The following is a 19332-nucleotide window of genomic DNA, read 5'->3' as shown; positions in this document are numbered from 1 at the left end:
CTGAATTATCTCATCATACTTATGTAATAACTCAGAGTTACTCTGCAGCTTGTGGACTAGTGACTTGAGTCTCCCTTATGCTAGTTCTCTATTTTCTGGAAGATCTGGAAATTCTTCCTTCCAAGGCCATGTGACCTGGTATCTGTTGTTTTCTATCTTCAATGTGCTATTGAAATTTCTCAGGGCTTTTCCGTCATCTGAAGTGTAAGGAGAATCTTGAATTCCAATTGTCTCCAGATTCCAAAAATCATCAATGGAAGGTTTCACCGATAGGCACTCATCCACTCTGGAATGGAGGCAATATTCTGTGAGAGATAAATTCCCATTGGTAATCATCATAACTTGCTCATCATCTTTACAATATGGTCTTTGGGTCCTTCCAGTGAGAATCCATCCAAGTTTAGAAGCAAGTAGGTAAAATCCCTTTTGGATTTCTATTATTTCTGGTAGTAACAAATCCAGGTAATAGTCATTACCTATCAGGATGTCAACTGTCCAGTTTTCAAACTTCACTGGTAGAGTATCTGCTAACTGTAGATTTTTCCACAGGGTTTGACATCTGTCTTGAATGTCTTTGGGAACCGGTTTTCTCTGGACTGTTCCTGTAATTGTGGGTACAACATTTGCATCAATACTTAAATAATGTCCATCCTTGAGTTTCAGTTTCAAGGAAACTGTAGGTGTTTTCACTATTTTAGGCCTTTCTGCACCAAAGGTTATCAAGGATATCTTCTCTGTTGCTTGGCTTTTCAACTGTAATCTGTCAGCTAAGTTCTCTGTTATGTATGTTCTCTGAGATCCTGAGTCCATAAGAAGTCTAGCTGGTTCTGAATTTTCACTATATTGGTTAGAAACCTCTGTTTTTGCTGTCTGCATCAAAACAATATCACCTGATGATAATAAACTATTCTCCGAATCCTTTTGAAACTTCGAAGTCTCTTCTGTTGTGCTTATTTCTTCAGTCAGGTGTGAACTTTCTCTTTGACGGAAAGGTATTTTCTTGGGACATAAGCTTCTATGGTGGATATGCTGCTTACAATGATAACATGTCTTCTCAACTCTGCATTCTTTACTTCTGTGGCCAGGCTTCAAGCAGACAAAGCACTTCCCCCTGAGTCTCTGTTTTCTATCTTCTATGGTTCTGTATTTTCTACATTCATCAGTCCAATGAGAACCCTCAAAAAAGGTGCATACTGTAGGTTTCACTGGAACTCTCGTTGGTCTGTTTCGTCTTATTGCTGACTCCTTATTAGTTGAGATCACTAAGGCTTCTGTTGTGGTGTGCCTCTCTTCATGTCTTACAACACTAGAAGCTTGAAGTTCTGCTGATTCTTTCACTGTGATGTAACTTTTCATTAAATCTCTCAGTTTCTGCACCGTCCACTTTTCCTGTGAGCCTTTTTGTATTTCAAGCTGCAGTAGGGTTTCTTTGGGTAGTTTCGAGGTAATCATGGGGATGAATACATCCTGGTTGACATCCTGATGTAAAGCTTCCAAGCTGCGCATGTGTCTCTCAATGTCATCATGTAACTTACGCAGACTTGATGTGTCATTGGTAGCTGGCTGAGTATTAATGAGTTCAACATAATGTTTGTTGATAACTGATTGCACGTCTCCAAATCTGTCCTTCAGAATAGAAATAGCTACATCATAGTTTTCATTTGAAAGTGAAAGTCCAGATATGGCTAGTCGAGCTGTTTCTGTAAGTTTGCTTCTGAGATAGTTAAATTTCTCAATGTTTGAGAGCTTATGGTTCCTGTGAACAGTAGCTTGAAAGGAATCCCAGAATTCCTTGAACTTAATTTTATCTCCATTGTAGGAAGGTAGTTCTAACTTTGGAAGTTTAACTGCCACTGAGTCTGCCACTGGGTTGTGTTGTTGGAGTGACAGCTCTTGAAAATGAATAATTTGTTCCTGCATCTTTGCTTGTAAATGAATCAGGTGATCTAGTCTTGGGTCTGTCATATCGGGAGGTTTCTTCAGAGTTGTAAGTTTTTCTTGTAGTGTTTTCTCAAGAATGATGAGCTGCTCAGAGCGATCATTTGCCTCATTTAATGAAAGGAACACCTTCCCACTGATTTTACTGAATTTCTCTTGTTCACCTTGTCTAGTCTCTTGGCCCTCTATCAACATTGACCACTTCTCCATCGTTTCTTCAAGTTTGGCGCTGAACTCCTTTATCCGTCTCACTGATGTTTCAACATTTCTAAGTAGAGCTGTCGGATCTTCCTCGGATACATCTATCGACACAAGTTGATCAGCCTTTTTAATTTCTGTCTCTATAAGATTTCTGTACCTGGTAAAAAGTCCTTTCAAATAGGTTGCTGACATCTTTCGTCTGTAGTCTTGAACACTTAAAGGCTCATAGAATCTTCACGGCGGGTTCCGGCACCAATCAATGTGGCGAGCTATTCTTGAAGTCTTGGAATAAAAACTCCCTTTTTCTTTTTCTTACATTTTATAACCACATATAAATAAATCAACAATACAACACAATATTAGACTGAAAACAATACTCATGAATAACCTAGATCTACCACATTGTAAAAGATACTAACACACAACACATTCATATACATACACCTCTGCTCACACTTTACACAATCTGACACCAAAACACACTCTCTTCTCTTACACTATCTAAAAGCCACCCATTAATATATTACCTAGTTCCCTTCCCTAACTATACCTTTTATTCCCTGTACTATACTATATTTCTATTGAACACCTTCAAACCCTTTCTCCTCTCTCTCCAGCTCTCCTCAACTCGCCAACTGTCTTCTGCTTCACTCACTTCCTCTCGTTCAATATTGACAAAAAGTAAACACACGGACAAAAACGGAAAATGGATTAAACATAAACAAACATCTTGACCTGACAAAAACGGACTTACATTAATATTACTAGGAGATTAAACAAACTTATTAAAACATGAAAGTAAGCATTAACATCTATGTCCATATTTGAAATAAACATGAAATTGTGATATATACTTGTATTCACAACAGTTGCCATCTTTGGGTGATTACTTGGGAGATATGACAGACGAGACCCCTGGTAAGATGATCGTCCCTTTTGTCACAAGCGGACCAAAAAACTATGCATATATCGCACAAGACCAAGGTGGAGAGATAAACACGTGTTGCAAAGTAAAAGGCATCACATTAAATTACAAGAACAGTTTAGATATCAATCTCGATACCATCAAGAAGATGATCAACACCAACAAAACATCGGTCATCACGGTCCAAAACGATTACAAAATTGTTCGAGATTCTAATACCACTGAAATTGTCACCAGGAAAGAAAACAAAGACCACAAACTTGTTTTTGACAAAAGAGTCTTACAAAGAGATTTGACATCAGTACCCTGCGGATATGTTTGAATGTAAAATACTTATTTCTTGTGTTTTCTTTCGTTGATTACCTTAATCAAATGTTGCTAATAGTTAAAACTATGTAAACTGTGCTATACTATGGCAAATTTATACATTGTACATAATGGCGAGTTGTATGTATGTATATGTATATGTTTTACTTGCATTTTATGAAATAATGTAAGAAATGATATTAATAAAATTATAAAAAGCATGAGCAGGGTGTTATGAATTGTCCAAAGAAAGCCAGACCTTACGGAACTTTCCGCAGACTATAAAAAGCTCAGTTGAGGAAAAACTGGTCACATATCGAGAGAACAAGGAAGAGTCAACATACATAAAGTTCAGTATAATGATCGTCAAGGATGCTTTTCCCGAAAAGACGTCTTAAAACGACATCAACGCAATGTACACGGGAAAGAAAACCCACCGCCCGCGGCGGTGGCGATACCATTCACACCGATGCAACCACACAAGTTCCCGCCGCCGCCGGAGTCCATATCACCACCGCCGCCGCCGCCACCGGAATCAGTACCGCCGCCGCCATCACAGCAACGGCAGGAGGGCTTTATTTTCAAATATCCCTTTACTGCAACTATATCGGGCCCCACATCTTGTGGCAAGACACATTTCTGCAAAGTTCTTTTGCAGCACTGTCTGACGATAATATGGCCTCCTCCCGAGAGAATCTTGTGGCTTTACAAACGTTGGGAACCGTTATATGATGTCATCAAGAGTACATTTTAACCCAGCGTCGAATTCATGCAAGGAATACCTTTAGATCTGGATCAAGATTTCTTTATTCATCCTAGAACGAGGAATCTCGTCATTTTAGACGATCTGATGTCTACGGCTTCCAAAGATTCCAGACTCAACGAATCGTTTAGGGAGGGATGTCACCATCGGAACTTGTCCGTGATTGCTATGAATCAAAACCTCTACTACAATAATGATCCAACCCAGAGAAGAAATTGCCACTACATGGTCTTGTTTAATAATCCTGTGGACAAACAGCAAATTATGACCTTATCTTGACAAATGTACCCTGAAAATTCTCAACATCTGTTGAGACACTTTAAAGAGGGTACATCAAAGCCTTATGGATCCTTACTGGTTGACTTGAAGCTAGCCACACCCGAGCATCTGCGCATGCGCACGGACATCATGAATAGTATAAAACCAAAGAGTTCTGAAGAAATTCGTCATTTTAGAGAGAACAGACCTAACATTCAGACGTATGAGATGTCTGTCCGACCATTAACGGAAAATCCTCAGCTGTCTCAGACGACTACTGCACAGCCCCACAACAACGAAATCAAATCGGAAGACATGCCGTCCTGTGACGATTGTGGTATAGTATTCGAAAACATGCACGATTTACAGAGACATATTAAAACATGGTGCCCTAAAAACGATTCCCTCAAAAGGAAACGGGACGGCAAAGAAATAGAGGATCAACCACCCAAAAAATGGATTCCATTTGAACCGGAAGAGAAAGAAGAAGAAAAAGAGAATCAGGAAGACGACGTCTTTAATCACCTCATGAAGATGGCCAAAGAAGATAACGAAAAGCTATATATGGGACCGGAAATATGATAAATACATCAAAAAAGGTCTGTCGAAAGAAGACGCCAGAATTCAGACCGAGGAAAAAATGAACTCTTTAGACCAAAAACAATTTGCCAAAAAGTATGGACAACTCATCCTGTATATTCTTCAATTGCAAAATGGTTCCATTCATGCAAACGTTATGGACGATGTTCGCGATTTCCTGTCCGAAGGATATAGTGAACGTAAGGCGATCCAGACGCCTTTAAATACGAATCGACATGTCCTAGAGGAGATATGGGACACCGAGAGTGACATGGAGACCGACGAGGGTTCAGAAAGCGAAGACGAAGAGAGTCAGAATGATGACAGTGACAGTGACGAGCTAGAAGAAGAAGCTTAATTGACATTTCAACTTTTTTGTGGTCAAATTAAAAATATAACTGAATTTTCTATCATGTATTCTTACAATGCCTTGTAGAAAAAAAAAGTCTTTAATAAATTTGCAACTACTGAAATGTGTTTCTTGTTATTTATAATCCTATATAAAGAAAGCGCAGAAGCAATCTTTTTATTTGCTGTTCTACATTCAAAGACACAACATGTCTTGGGAGGATTACTTGGCAAAGATTTATCATGTCCCTTCCGCTGCTGGAAGTTTTACTGGAGAGGATAAACTCTTCAGATACGTTCAAAATGAGGGTACATATAATATCAGCAAGTACAAGGTGCTGAAATGGTTACAGAGACAGGAACCGTACAGTTTGCAAAGACCCGTGAGACGGCATTATCACCGCAATAACGTGATCGTCGCAGGTATTGATGATCAATGGGGTGCTGACTTAATGGACATGACGAAATTTAAGAAGGAAAATGATGGAGTCCAATACGTACTCTTGGTCATTGATGTTTTCTCCAAATACCTGTGGATGCAACCTTTAAAGGATAAGAAAGGGCCAACCAGAGCCAGGGAGTTTGAAAACATATTGAGTGAAGGACGACAACCTACGAAGCTTCGCACGGACAAAGGACAAGAATTTCGATCAAAAGCTTTCAACAATGTATTGACGGATCGCAACATAAAACATTTTTATTCTCAAAACACCGAAGTGAAAGCTAACTATGCAGAGAGAGCCATCAAAACGATCAAAACGAGGATGTATCGTTATATGACATTCAAACAATTCAATCGATATATCGATCGTCTCCAGGAATTCGCAGGGGGATACAATAAGACTTCTCACAGTACTATTGACACAAACCGGAACTGGTAAAACAAAACAACGAAGAAGAGGTGCGCGTTTCTACCTTTCTGTCACGAGAAGAGACCCAAAGCAAACAAACAAAGCGACCGCACAAGTTAAAAGTGGGAGATAAAGTACGAATTTCGAACATATCATCCGTTTTCGACAGAGAATACCATCAAAAATGGTCGGGTGAAATATTTATTGTGCGTCGTCGTTTCCTGAGGAATGGCATTCCAGTGTAAACTCTTAGTGACTACAACGACGAAGCCATTACAGGGACATTCTATCAGCAGGAACTACAAAAAGTAGACGTTAGAGAGGAGGATACCTTTAAGATTGAAAAGATACTAAAGACTCGTGGCAGAGGACCAAACAAACAACATTACGTGAAATGGCTTTATTGGCCAAAGCAATTAAATTCTTGGATAAATGCTGGTGACATGGCATAATGTTGTACATGTATCATTTTCATATTAGTATTGCAGATGAATGTACCTATGGTAAATATTAGTCTTGATGTACTGCAATAAAATATGAACAAATAACAGTGCGTTATTAAATTGATATGTTCAATAAGGATTTGGAAAATTGGACAATTGTCATTTCTCTTGAGGTCTTAATGACATGATTAGTTAGTATTACGAATATCTAAGAAGATCAAATTACAATTACGTGAAATGGCTTTATTGGCCAAAGCAATTAAATTCTTGGATAAATGCTGGTGACATGGCATAATGTTGTACATGTATCATTTTCATATTAGTATTGCAGATGAATGTACCTATGGTAAATATTAGTCTTGATGTACTGCAATAAAATATGAACAAATAACAGTGCGTTATTAAATTGATATGTTCAATAAGGATTTGGAAAATTGGACAATTGTCATTTCTCTTGAGGTCTTAATGACATGATTAGTTAGTATTACGAATATCTAAGAAGATCAAATTACAATTTCATCTTTTATAAAAATAGACTTTGTTTTTTCCAGTTCTAAATACAAATATACGTGTATAACTTGATTTACCTACATTAGAAAGATAAAAAATGTAGATTTTTTTCAACGTTTGATTTTGTTATTTCCTGCTTCAAAGCCAACCTCTAATATAATTGGTCCACATTTTTTATTACATAATTTACGCGTCAATTTTTTAATGCTGTCTTCTGATTGGTTTAAAATTGATAAAGGCATTCTGTGCAAGTCAATTGCAAATGATCTCTTGATTAGTTCAATGTTTGATGACGTTTTAGCACACAATTCTATTCTAAATTCTGCTTTGTGATTGGTCCAAATTGAATGTCGCTCTTCTACCCGAGTTTATTTTTAAATCTGCCTTCTGATTGGTCTAAAGTTTGATGACGTCATTCCGCGCGAAATTCAAACCGTGAGCTATATCCCCGCACTCCACTACTTCTGTATCTGAAACTACTCACGATTAATTTATATTATAGTTGAATCAACCATGCAAGTTTGAAATATTACTAGTATCTATTAAACATATGACTGCATCAAAAAATTAAATCTGCTCCATCATCCAAAACATAGTACAAATTCAGCATCCACGCCAGTCAAGTGCATCAGAATCATTCGATGCATCATCTATTCAAGTTTGATAGAGATTGAACCAATTATAACAAAGAAATGTATATCAAAGAACAGTCAGTCAAGTGCATAACTATTATAAGACACACAATCCATGAAGTTAGGACCAGTAATAACTAATTTATATATTCATTAGAGGGAATCTGCACCCCAAAAAATTAACATCAGTATGATACGACGCACCATCCATGGAATTTTTGAAAGTAGGACCAGTAGTAACTTACATGTAGATATGGCTATCAAAGGGCACCTGTTAGAAAAACATTGACCTCATCCAGGATCTGAAATTCATGGCTTAGATTCTGCATTCAAGCCTGTTAAGTGCATAAGTATCATAACACGCACAATCAATGCAAGTCTAGTGAATTAGGGATCAGTAATATTTAAGATATAATCATCAGAGGGCACCTGAACCAAAAACTTAATCCACCTCCAAAAACTTTAACCTCATTCAGCATCCAAAACCTATGGCTCAGATTCAGCAACCACGCCAATCGAGTGCATTAGAATCACTAGATGCATCATCTATTTAAATTTAATGATAACTAAGATTTGTATATCAACATGCATCTGTTGTAAAAACTACACCGACTCAAAAAACTTTACCTCATCCAGCATCTGAAACCTATGACTCAGATTCAGAATTCAAGCCAGTCTGGTGCTTATGTATTATAAGACGCAACATCCATGCAATTTTTGTGAAATTAGGACCAGAAGTAACATAGAAATGGCTATCAAAGAGCACCTGCTCGAAAAAAAATTAACCTTTTCCAAAAACCTTAACCTCCTCCAATATCTAAAACTCATGGGCCAGATTCAGTATCCAAGTATTTCAGGTTCAGTTGCATCATCCATGCAGGTTTGGTGAAGATACGACAAGTAATAACTTAGATTCAGGACCTTCAACAAAAACCAGGTCCAAACGCCGAAGCCGGGGTATAGCATAAGCTCCCCGACTCCGTCTCGGTGAGCTAAAAATAGTTTTTCAAAATTAAATTTGACATTTTACAATCTTAGAATTTTACATAAAATTTACAATATATGTAGAGGTTTTTTTGTATGCCTAACTACATTCAATTTTCTCCCAGATACGCAAACGTATTCTTTTTTTTAAATGTCAAATAGTGGCTTTGCCCAAGGGTCTTTGTGAATCAAGACTAACGACTTTGGATAATGTTCATCATCTAAAATATGATAACACACATCAGGTGACCTAATACAGCTAATTTGTTTGTCAGTTAGCTTATAAGGGGGATGGCAAGCATGTTGTAAAATTGTGTAGAAATGCTGTGTCCACTTGCTTGTCTAAATTTGTACAAAAAAGAGAAATTTCTTGGCATTTATTTAAGCAATACTTGGAAGCATGTTTGCAAATTGCTTGCAAATGTCTGACTTCCTATGTTAAAAAAGATTAGAAATAAGCATGTTGCAGTGCATGAGGACGTATTTTGCCTTTCAACCATCGTTTTTACCATGGTGTTTTATATTTCACAGAAACATAATGGTTACATAACTGGTCGGTATGAATGAGCTACAGTCATCGGATAATAGTTCCATGTTATTAAAAGCAAACACTTAATTAAACCAATTTTATCCCTTTGAGTGGGCGTAAAAATCTGAGACTAATTTTGTGTTGCAGCTACATGTAGTAAACTTTTAGGAAGCTTGTAATCTGTCTGTTTATAATTTAGAGTTTATTGATTAAACAATACAGCATTTTAGATTTTAAGTGGACAATAATAAATTAATAGATTATAATAAATTTCCCTTTTCTTTCTTATATCTCTCACTTATAAAATCTGTACATGATATTTAGTATCAATGGCTTCACTTAATAACTTTGTAATGCAACTTGTGATTGACTGTTTCATGGGAATGAATGTAGCAGCAGCGATGTATCCTAGTTTTTATGGAAATCTTATGTTAGTGTTTTGGAAAATCTTGAATAGAGAAAAAGATGATACTTTTACAGGTATAACTTTTTAAGTGTTTTAAAAATATATTTTGTAAAAAAAAACCAGTAACTGCTTCCGACGATTTGGATTGAATAATCCTGTGAATTAATAAGGTTGTAATGGAACGTTGAAACGTTAATTGCAGCCTTTAACAATTCGCAAAGACATTCAATTAATATATTATCAAAATGCAGAATATGTTAATGTTTGTTACTTCTGTCATTTGTATGCTGAGATGCAAGCATTTTGAGTTATGATGTTGTGTGTAAATCCATGACATTTTGAAGCGGTTGGTAAGCTTATGGTTCATGAAAATTGTGTACTGTTTTTATACTGTTGAAAAATACTTAAATTATGACTGTTATATAATGAATACTGATAAAATGACGTTCAGCAAAATGATATTCATTAAAATGCGTCTGGGTATTGCGGAAAAAGTTTTCTCTTTAAGGAGAGTCAACACATAGGATTAAAACAATCACAATGTTCTTCGAAATTAATAAATGTAATAACTTGACTTTGTTTTCTCGAGTTAGTGTTGAAGACAAAGTCACCAGCAAGACGATTTGCCAATATTTGTGGTATTACTCACGATAGCCATGCATGCTGTCTATATTGCACAGCACGCTAAGATGCAAGAAAAACGACTTCTAACACATCGCAGTATACCAGCTGTCGCGTAATAGCAACTTTACACAACTTGCGCTATTGTAATTAAGAACAAATCGAATTCGTGCTAATGCAGTTTCACAGAGCTCAATATCGCATTAGCAATTCTTTATATAACGTATATATATAACGCTGTCACACAACACACCGTTACGTTAACACTGATTTGCATAATACGTTGTCGCACTTACACAACTTCAGACAACACCTCGTCTCTTTAATACAACTTCACACAACTCGTCGTCTCGTTGTCACTCAACATCCGGTCGCGCAAATAAATCTTCAGATAGTTCAATATCATGCTGCATCACACAACACATCGTCACGCTTTTAATTCTTTGCACAACATTCCATTGCGCTGTCAAACAACACGCCATCACGCTTAGGTAGCTTTCATATGTGGCAGTCAATTAGTATGAAATATTTGCATTGTTATGGCAGTTTATGTTATTGCTTAGACAATTAACCATCATTAAATAGCAATATAGCTGTTTGATTAAAAGAAATTAACCAGCTCAATAGACTCATCATATGAATTAATTATCTCGAGAGTGTCCGTCTTTATAGAGTTGTGATATTTTGATTCCGCAAAAAATAACTCGTTTGCTCTATCAATTACCAATTCCATCTGCATTTTTCAGTGCAATCCTTTCGTGATCTTTGGTCGGAACATTACCTAACAATGGGATTGTTGAAATGAAGCATTGCATTTTTTTAACAACTTTAAAATGACTTGACTACAAATACATGTACTTTAAAGGATAAATTCATTTTCAACGCAAGTTTCGTATTGTGCCATATTGTTTAAAAGCAATTCATCCGCTTCAAACGAAAAACGTGAGCTTTGTCATCTGACGTTTTTTTTTTAAATAAAAAGGATTTTCGCTTTAAAGATAACTCTGACTATTTACCGTTTGATTTTAATTTGCTATTTTGATTTTATTGCAATACATGAATGGCGTATACTCTATAACTTACATGTACCAAGTTCAACTTCATCTTCCATGTCAATCCGTTCTTTATCTTTAGTCTTACCTTCAATTAGATAAAAAAATTATTGAAAACAAGTAAATAATTTTCGATTTAATATTAACTTGTGTTCATATACCAGGTCAACGTACGGACTGCACATAACGTATGTAAAATTTTGAAAACAAGTGTTTTTGAATTGCAGAAATTCAATTCTATTAACGTAATGTTATAGCACATTAAGTGTTAAGTAAAAAACACGAGACAATGAGTAAATTAAATAAAGGCATGCCCATGTGTAAACTGATGAAAGTATTTACTTTCTTCATAGAGGAATAATATGCGACATTAAAAATGCGTTTGAAAAATTAACATGTTTTGTTATATAATTGATTCAGTTAATTAAAATGATATACTTTGAAAGGAAGCCTTCTGGAGAATAATCGCATAACAACCAAAGCATCGAGGACACTTTCATAAGCAACTATTTACCGTTCATATATTCGTTTATGTTTTAAAGTAAGTTAAAATTAAGTACGGGTTCGGGATAGAAAAATATATTCATGAATATATGAAATGTTTGACTTGAAGAATTTACATCGTAGGTACTTTAAATTATAATGCACTAAAATAGACATAATATAACAAACAGAATATAAGAACATTGAAATTAGTTTCAGGTTACAAGGTATACTGATTTCATTTATCCAGAAATCGATGACGTGAAAACAAAATGCTACCATATGGCACGGTATTTGTATAATATTGTAAAATATGATTCAATATAATTTTCAATCATATAAAGCTATTTGACATGGCAAGAATATCTATTATATGATCAAAATGATATTGTATCAAACGATATGATATGACATCAAATCAATATAACATGCAATACAATTAAAAGTGTATCATATAATACTACATGCTTAGAAACGATACAATAGGACATTGTATCATACAATTCGATACATTACAACATTGCTTAATGAGACAAAAAAGTGTGTCATATGAAATAAATGCATAGTGTATCATATGAAATATGTTTGTATCATATGATGCAATATTATCATATTATATTATCCTATTACATACGAGGGTTGTTCAAAAAGTTCGTGGACACATGTAATTTTATTTAAAGTAACGCCGCAATTATATGTTTCAAATTATTAAAATATATTGATATAGAGTATAATAATGTGTATGTATAAAAATCAAGGCAATATACATATTTGTTCTGGACTTATCATTATATATACATTTCCAATACGAGCTAGTCTGACGTTGGGTTATAACGACGTTTCTATAACGACGTAGAATTGGTAAGACAACAAAGTAGTGCAATTTAGCAAAACAGTTACTATACGTGCATAGTGTATATGCATTTATAGGAACATTTTAAATCAGAATGCTTGACGCATGTCAGAAAAGAGAATTTGTAATTTTAAAAGCAAGTGTTAAAATTGAATTATCATTGAAGGAAAACATGAAATTGAATTATGTAGGCTACACCCTTTCCAAAACTGTGAAATTTTCTACTTTTACTTTCATTTTCAGAGTTTTTCAATACAGACGCATTTGCCGGTAAACGAATCTGATGTCACACCTTCAAGTTTTAACAGGTGAGAGAAAATTTGATGAGCTTTCATTCAAGAGGTCCATTGATGCTGAACGAAAATATTAACACTAACGTTAACATTACCGCCTATGGAAAATGCATAGTTGGACAATACCCATATGCCACATTCAACGTTTTGTTAGAGGGTACAATCGCATACTCCACCAAATGCTTGAGCCTTTTGTGAATAAGTAAGATAAGATTATTTGAACTATTTTTGTCTATCGGTGTTTTACCACCGTCGACACGATTCTACTTGTATGACGACGTGCTGTTCCGTGCAATCAGCTGATGTCCTTTTTTCAGACGTTTTAAAGACATGCTTTGCCGTTATATCCTTTAAAAGTCCTCTGCTAGTTTGAAAATAGCTTCAAATGACGTATGAAAATGACGTACACCAAGAAATAAAAACAGACGGCCCCTGTATTCTACACAGACCGTTCGCTGCGTCTGATTTCAGTTTTATATCTAGGTTTTTTGATCTTTATTACAAAGATGTATTTGCTAAGTTTAAATCCAGTTTATTAATATTCTTAGGTTTTATGTGTTTATTCAAAACTCAACAACTAATGACGTAAGCACTACTTGTGCACAATATACAGGGTGGCACTAAATACATTATCTAACATCCCCCTTTCTTTAAAACGAAAGAAAAAAACCGCACATTTCAATTAAAAGTTCATACTGCACTTTTGTATGTATCTTAGGTCATAATAAAGTCCTTGAACTTTGATGGTAATCTGGCATTTCTTGAGCTGCCACGCAATTTAGTTGAAGCATTAACTGCACAATTATTGTCACTTGCGGGAGATGTGATAGTCTCTCTAGAAGATCCCAATGCGGTTTGTAGTTCTGGAGCAATAGGCTGCTTCACACTCTCGTTATGGGGACGTTCATTTGTAATCATGAGTGGATCATCCTCCGGCTTGTAGGGTAAAGGATCTGTTCTGCATCATGAGCCTCCTTGGTTAGGCGCATCTCTCTTCTGTTTCTACGGTATAACTTTCCATTTAAGTCAATGAGGTATAACCTGTTCCCGAGAGACTGGGTACATGTTCCAAACTGCAAGTATTTATCATTCGGGTGTTTCTTCATTCGAACGTTTTGTCCAATCTGTTCTGGAAGGTCCTTAGTATGTTTGTCATACTGCTGTTTTGAAAGTTGTCTCTTACGCATGATCTTTTCATGGGTATTTGTGCTGATAGTTGGTTCAAGAAGAGCAGCGGCTGTTGGTAAGGAATGTCTTGTCCTCCTAGACATAGGTCTTTGGGCGGGACTACAATTCATTTCCTTTGTAGGAGTGTTTCGCCAATCTAGAATTGCTTTCCAGATATCAGTCTTGCTAGAAATACACTTCTTCACTAATTTCTTTGCAATTTTCACAGCTGATTCTAACTAGATAGTCTTGGTTTTGGTAAGTGAAGATATCAACACCTAACTTTGTCCATGGTATTTTTGGTAAATCATGTGTGATAAGAGGCTGCTTTGATTGTTGGTTCTGCATTTTGTTGCAAGTGTTGCACTTCGATATGAAGTCGCGTAGCTCAGCTGACATATTAGGCCAAAAAACTGCATCTCTTGCCTTCCTTAAACATGCTTCAGTTCCAAGGTGACTTGAATGAATTCTACTGAGCATCTCAGGGCGAAGAACTTTTGGTATCACGACTCTGTTGCTCTTATAGATCAATCCATCCTGAGCCGTTAACTCATCACGTATGTTCCAATAGTCTCTGACTGCTACTGGGACATCTTGACGGTCATTCAAGCCGGTAAGTATGACAGTCTTCAGTGTTTGTAGTACTGGATCACTGTTAGTCATCTCTCTGATCTGCTGAAATCTTGAATGGCTGATCTTTGGAATCCATTCACTTTGATTAATCTGTGAGAATTCTTGCGAAAATGCGTTGGAAATGTATTCGGTATCCGTCCCAAAGGCTCTTGACAGAGTGTCTGCTATGTAAAGTTCGCTTCCCTTGGTGTATGTTACTCGTAGATTGTACTTCTGGAGACTTCTGGAGACGAAATAGCATCCTTTGAAGGCGTTTTGGAGCTGCTAACAAGGATTTCTTGAAAATTGTCTCCAAGGGCTTATGATCAGACTGGACTGTCACAAGGTCTCTGCCATAGATGTATTGATCGAAATGCTCACATGCAAACACTATTGCCAAACATTCTTTCTCAATTTGGGCATAGCGTTGTTCTGTCTGAGATAACGCTCTGGACGCATACGCAACTGGTTGCCCTTGCTGCATTAGAGTTGCACCTAAACCAACTTCAGATGCATCACATTGAATAGTCACTTCCTCATTCACGTCATAGTACTTTAACACTGGTTCAGTGCTGACTGCTGCTTAATTGCTTTAAATGCATTTTCTTGTTGTGACTCCCAGTGACATAAGGTATCTTTAACGGTAAGTCTGCGTAGAGTTTCACAAGTTTCAGATAAGTGTGGTAAGTATTTGGATAGGTAAGTCACAAGTCCAATAAGTCTCTGAACATCTTTAACATTCTTGGGTCGTGGCATCTCGACAACAGCTTCACCTTATCTGGATCAGGGCACATTCCTACAGAGGTAAGTATCTGACCCATATACTTGACAGAAGTGCGTCGCAGCTTTAACTTCTCCTTGTTGAGTTTCAGACCTACTTCACGTGTTCTTTGAAGAAGCGCTTGTAGGTGAAAATCATGATCTCTAATTGCATCGTCCATAGTCTCACCAGATCCATAGACCAAGATATCATCCATAATGACTTCTGTATGTTGAAGGCCCTCTAATACTTCATGCTGCTTTCGTTGGAACTCCCCTGGTGCTGATGAGAGTCCAAATGGTAAACGTGTCCAGCGGTATCTTCCAAATGGAGTCCAGAATGTGGTGAGTAGACTGGATTCCTTGTCCAGCTTCACGTGCCAGAAACCTTCTTTTGCATCCATCACAGTGAACACTTTGGCCTTTGATATCTTAGGTAGAATATCATCTACAGTTGGCATTTGGTAATGTGGTCTTTTAATAGCAGAGTTTAAGTCTTTGGGGTCGATGCACAGTCTCAGTTTACCAGGCTTTTTGACAGCAACCATGTTACTAATCCAATCTGTGGGTGATGACACTTTCTTGAGAACACCTCTTTTGACTAGAGATTAAATTTTTTCCTTAATTTTTCCCTTAAGAGCTTGTGGTACCCTTCTTGGCTGTCTCTGTACTGGCTTCACTGTTGGGTCAAGTTCAATGTGGTACTCGCCTTCAAACTCACCGAGTCCTTCAAATACATCCTTGAACTCATCAAGCATTTCTTCCTTGGACATTGGCTTAAATTGTGATGACGTAGTTGTCAGCTTGTGAACTACATTGACAGTCAGTAATCCAAGTTTTTTACAAGCTTCTGCTGAGAGGATAGGTGTCTGGTCCATCTCGACTACATAAAAGTCAAGTTTTTTTGTTTTTCCAGACTGGATCACCCGGCATTTCAAAGTTGCAATGCCAAGAGGAATGAGTTTCGATTTCCCTCCGTAGAGCTTTAGTGTCTTCTCGGTAGGTTTCAGTGGGGGGCCGCCTGTTTGCATGATTTGAGCGTACTGCCTAAAGTTTATTACGTTGCAGGTAGACCCACTATCCAATTGACAGGTAACATAAGAACTGTTTCCACTAGCACTCATGTGGATTTTTACGAACCACTGTTTTCCAGACGAAGAATTCACAGCATATAGAGAATCAGAGTCCGAGTCACTTGTGTCTTCATCTTGGATACTGTTCTCAGTAGTCTGTTTACAAACTTTTGGAAAGTGATTCTTCTTCTTACATTTCCAGCATGTATGTCCGAAAGCTGGGCATTTGTTTCTGTCTCGTGGATGTGTGCCTCCACTGTACTTGCACTTAATAACCATTGCACTGTTCTTTGGCTGTACAGTCTTCTGCTGTTTCTTTCCTTGACCTTTGAATGGATGTTTTCCTCTGGGTTTATAGGCTTTGTCTCCTTTTGAACTGACGTATTTCACTTCTGCTTGTTCTGAATTGGCTGTATGACTGGTATTGTATTTTAACTTCTGCAGCTGTGATGAAGTTCTATCGCTTGTAAAACACATTGTTATAGCTTTTTCCAGTGTTAAGTCGGCTTCTCTTAACATTCTGCCTCTTGATGCTGTGTCTTTGGTCCCTAACACTAGACGATCACGTATCATATCATCAGTCATGTTTCGAAATTCGCACGACTTCGCGAGTTCTCTCAGCCTGCAGATGTAGTCATTTAGTGTTTCATTGGGCAGTTGATCACTTGTATTGAAGATATATCTTTCATAGATAACATTTGTCTTTGGTGTAAAGTGTTTTTGAGGTGCTTCTATAACTGCTGCTATATCCTGTCTCTCTTCTTCCGTGAGATTTAAGTTCTCATAAATATGATAACAATCTTTGCCAATGACTGTTAATAATGTTGCTATCCTGATTGCATCATGTTTCTTGTCCAGGCCTGTGGCTATTTCATAATTCATCCATTGTGATTTAAAGAATTTCCAGTTCTCTTTGAGGTCTCCGTTCACATTCATAGGTAAAGGAATCGGTTATTCACTTCGCACTACAGACATTTTGAAATGTCACCAACTGCACACCGTAGTTTTTTCCCAGAATCGACCGTTCGGTATACAAATGCAAATACTGCTGTCAATACACTATAATGCAGTTGATATTGTATTGCTGATGCACACTAACATAAAATGTTGTTAAACACTCATACTTTTCTGATTAACAAATAAGTTCAAATCTGATTGCAAATGGCCGCCGTAGAAAACGTGCTCACTAGCGTGACAAATTTTAAAGCAAAATTTCAGTGTCGTTGGGTAAATAGGCAACGTTACCACTTTAGCCTGAGGTAGATATGAATCTCTTTCTACGAAATTATCACTCGATTGGTGTTGTCTTGGCTTCTGTTTGTGGAAATTGTGGCTTCGAATACGCCAGCTTCTGACACCATGTTAGGTTTTATGTGTTTATTCAAAACTCAACAACTAATGACGTAAGCACTACTTGTGCACAATATACAGGGTGGCTCTAAATACATTATCTAACAAATATTATTCAGATTTTAATTTATTTAGTTTTGTAGATGTTTTTTTCTCCTCTCTCTCTTGTATTTTTTTTGTCCTAAAAATGGATCGAGGGGTCGTCCCGAAAATTTGACAATGTTTACGTTAATGGTCGTGTCGTTGAATTTTTAGTGCCTTTTTATATTTCAAATCCTACACTTATATATGTTGAGTGTAGTTTGTTTTAAGTGTTGATATATTGAAGTTAGAAGTTGGGCTGTGTTGTGTTTACTTTTCAAGCATCTATTATAATAGCATCTATATGCATGTTATATAGATGCCTTTATCTTATGAGGAAATTGCTGTATTCTTTTTGCTCGGGCTCGATATCCAATCGGGCTCGGTTTACAAATCCTTTTCAAAATCAACCAGGACTGAAAAGTAGCAAAACGTTTAGCTCGTTCAATTTAAAAAAAAATCTTTTTAACTTAAAGTTTTACCTAACCCACCCTTCCCATTTGGTAAAAAAAGATACTGCTTTTGGTTTTTCCAATGTATTTTTCAGATTTGTAAATGCTGATGTCTTGGTGCTGCATGAAGTATATTTGTCGTGGCAAACAAATTGACTGTGCAGTAATCAAAGTGTGGAACTTGAAGCTTAACACGCGCCTTTCCTTCAACTTTGGTGACAAGTTTGTGTAAATGGCGTTCGAGTTCGACCATTCAACTGATGTAACCAGTTTGTGAAAAGAACATGAGAGTCCGTCCATTTGCTGATGTGACAAATTTGTGGAAATAATTAACTAATATATTGTTCGCAGTTAATCTGGAACAATCAAATGCTATTGATTTATGCGACTGCTACCATATTGCATTTTAACTATAAACATTCAAATGTTTAAAATACAATTGCTGCTGATATTGAAATATATTATAAACATTCCAATGTTCAAACTAAAGCTGTTTGCGGTCAACCCGAAATATTAAAAGATATTTATACTGCTCATGTTGATTGTACTTGCTGCTTTGTTGTTGGGACTGTCCTGCTTGGCGACTCATGTTGCTTTAGTTTCCACGGCCAAAAACGCCAAACAATGAATAAAAGAATCTAATTACAAAATTATTTGTGTTTGGTAATATCTTCTATATAGATAATTAATTAGTAAGAATGTTCTAAAGAAGTTGTCAACAATCCCTGACTGAACTAGATCATTGTAGATTATAATTGTTAAATTCAGGAATAGAATTCACTGATGTTAAAAAAAATAATGCATGCAATGGACATGCTTTTTACTTTAAAAGAATTAAACAATAGAAAACATATTTGAAATTC

The 19332-nt window shown here is 36.5% G+C and overlaps 2 protein-coding genes across 2 annotated transcripts; both read right to left on the bottom strand.

Annotated features, from left to right (window-relative positions):
• Nucleotides 1–75: 75 nt before the first annotated feature.
• Nucleotides 76–2331, bottom strand: LOC128168817 (uncharacterized). Its single transcript, XM_052834982.1, has one exon. It carries the CDS (start codon nt 2329–2331, stop codon nt 76–78), a length of 2256 nt encoding a protein of 751 aa, XP_052690942.1.
• A 13790-nt stretch (nt 2332–16121) lies between these two features.
• Nucleotides 16122–17522, bottom strand: LOC128168816 (uncharacterized). The gene has a single exon (XM_052834981.1). It carries the CDS (start codon nt 17520–17522, stop codon nt 16122–16124), a length of 1401 nt encoding a protein of 466 aa, XP_052690941.1.
• Nucleotides 17523–19332: the final 1810 nt, after the last annotated feature.

The sequence above is a fragment of the Crassostrea angulata genome, unplaced genomic scaffold (assembly GCF_025612915.1).
Source record: "Crassostrea angulata isolate pt1a10 unplaced genomic scaffold, ASM2561291v2 HiC_scaffold_56, whole genome shotgun sequence".
In the NCBI taxonomy this organism is placed as follows: Eukaryota; Metazoa; Mollusca; class Bivalvia; order Ostreida; family Ostreidae; genus Magallana; species Magallana angulata.
This window is presented reverse-complemented; position numbering and strand designations above follow the sequence as displayed.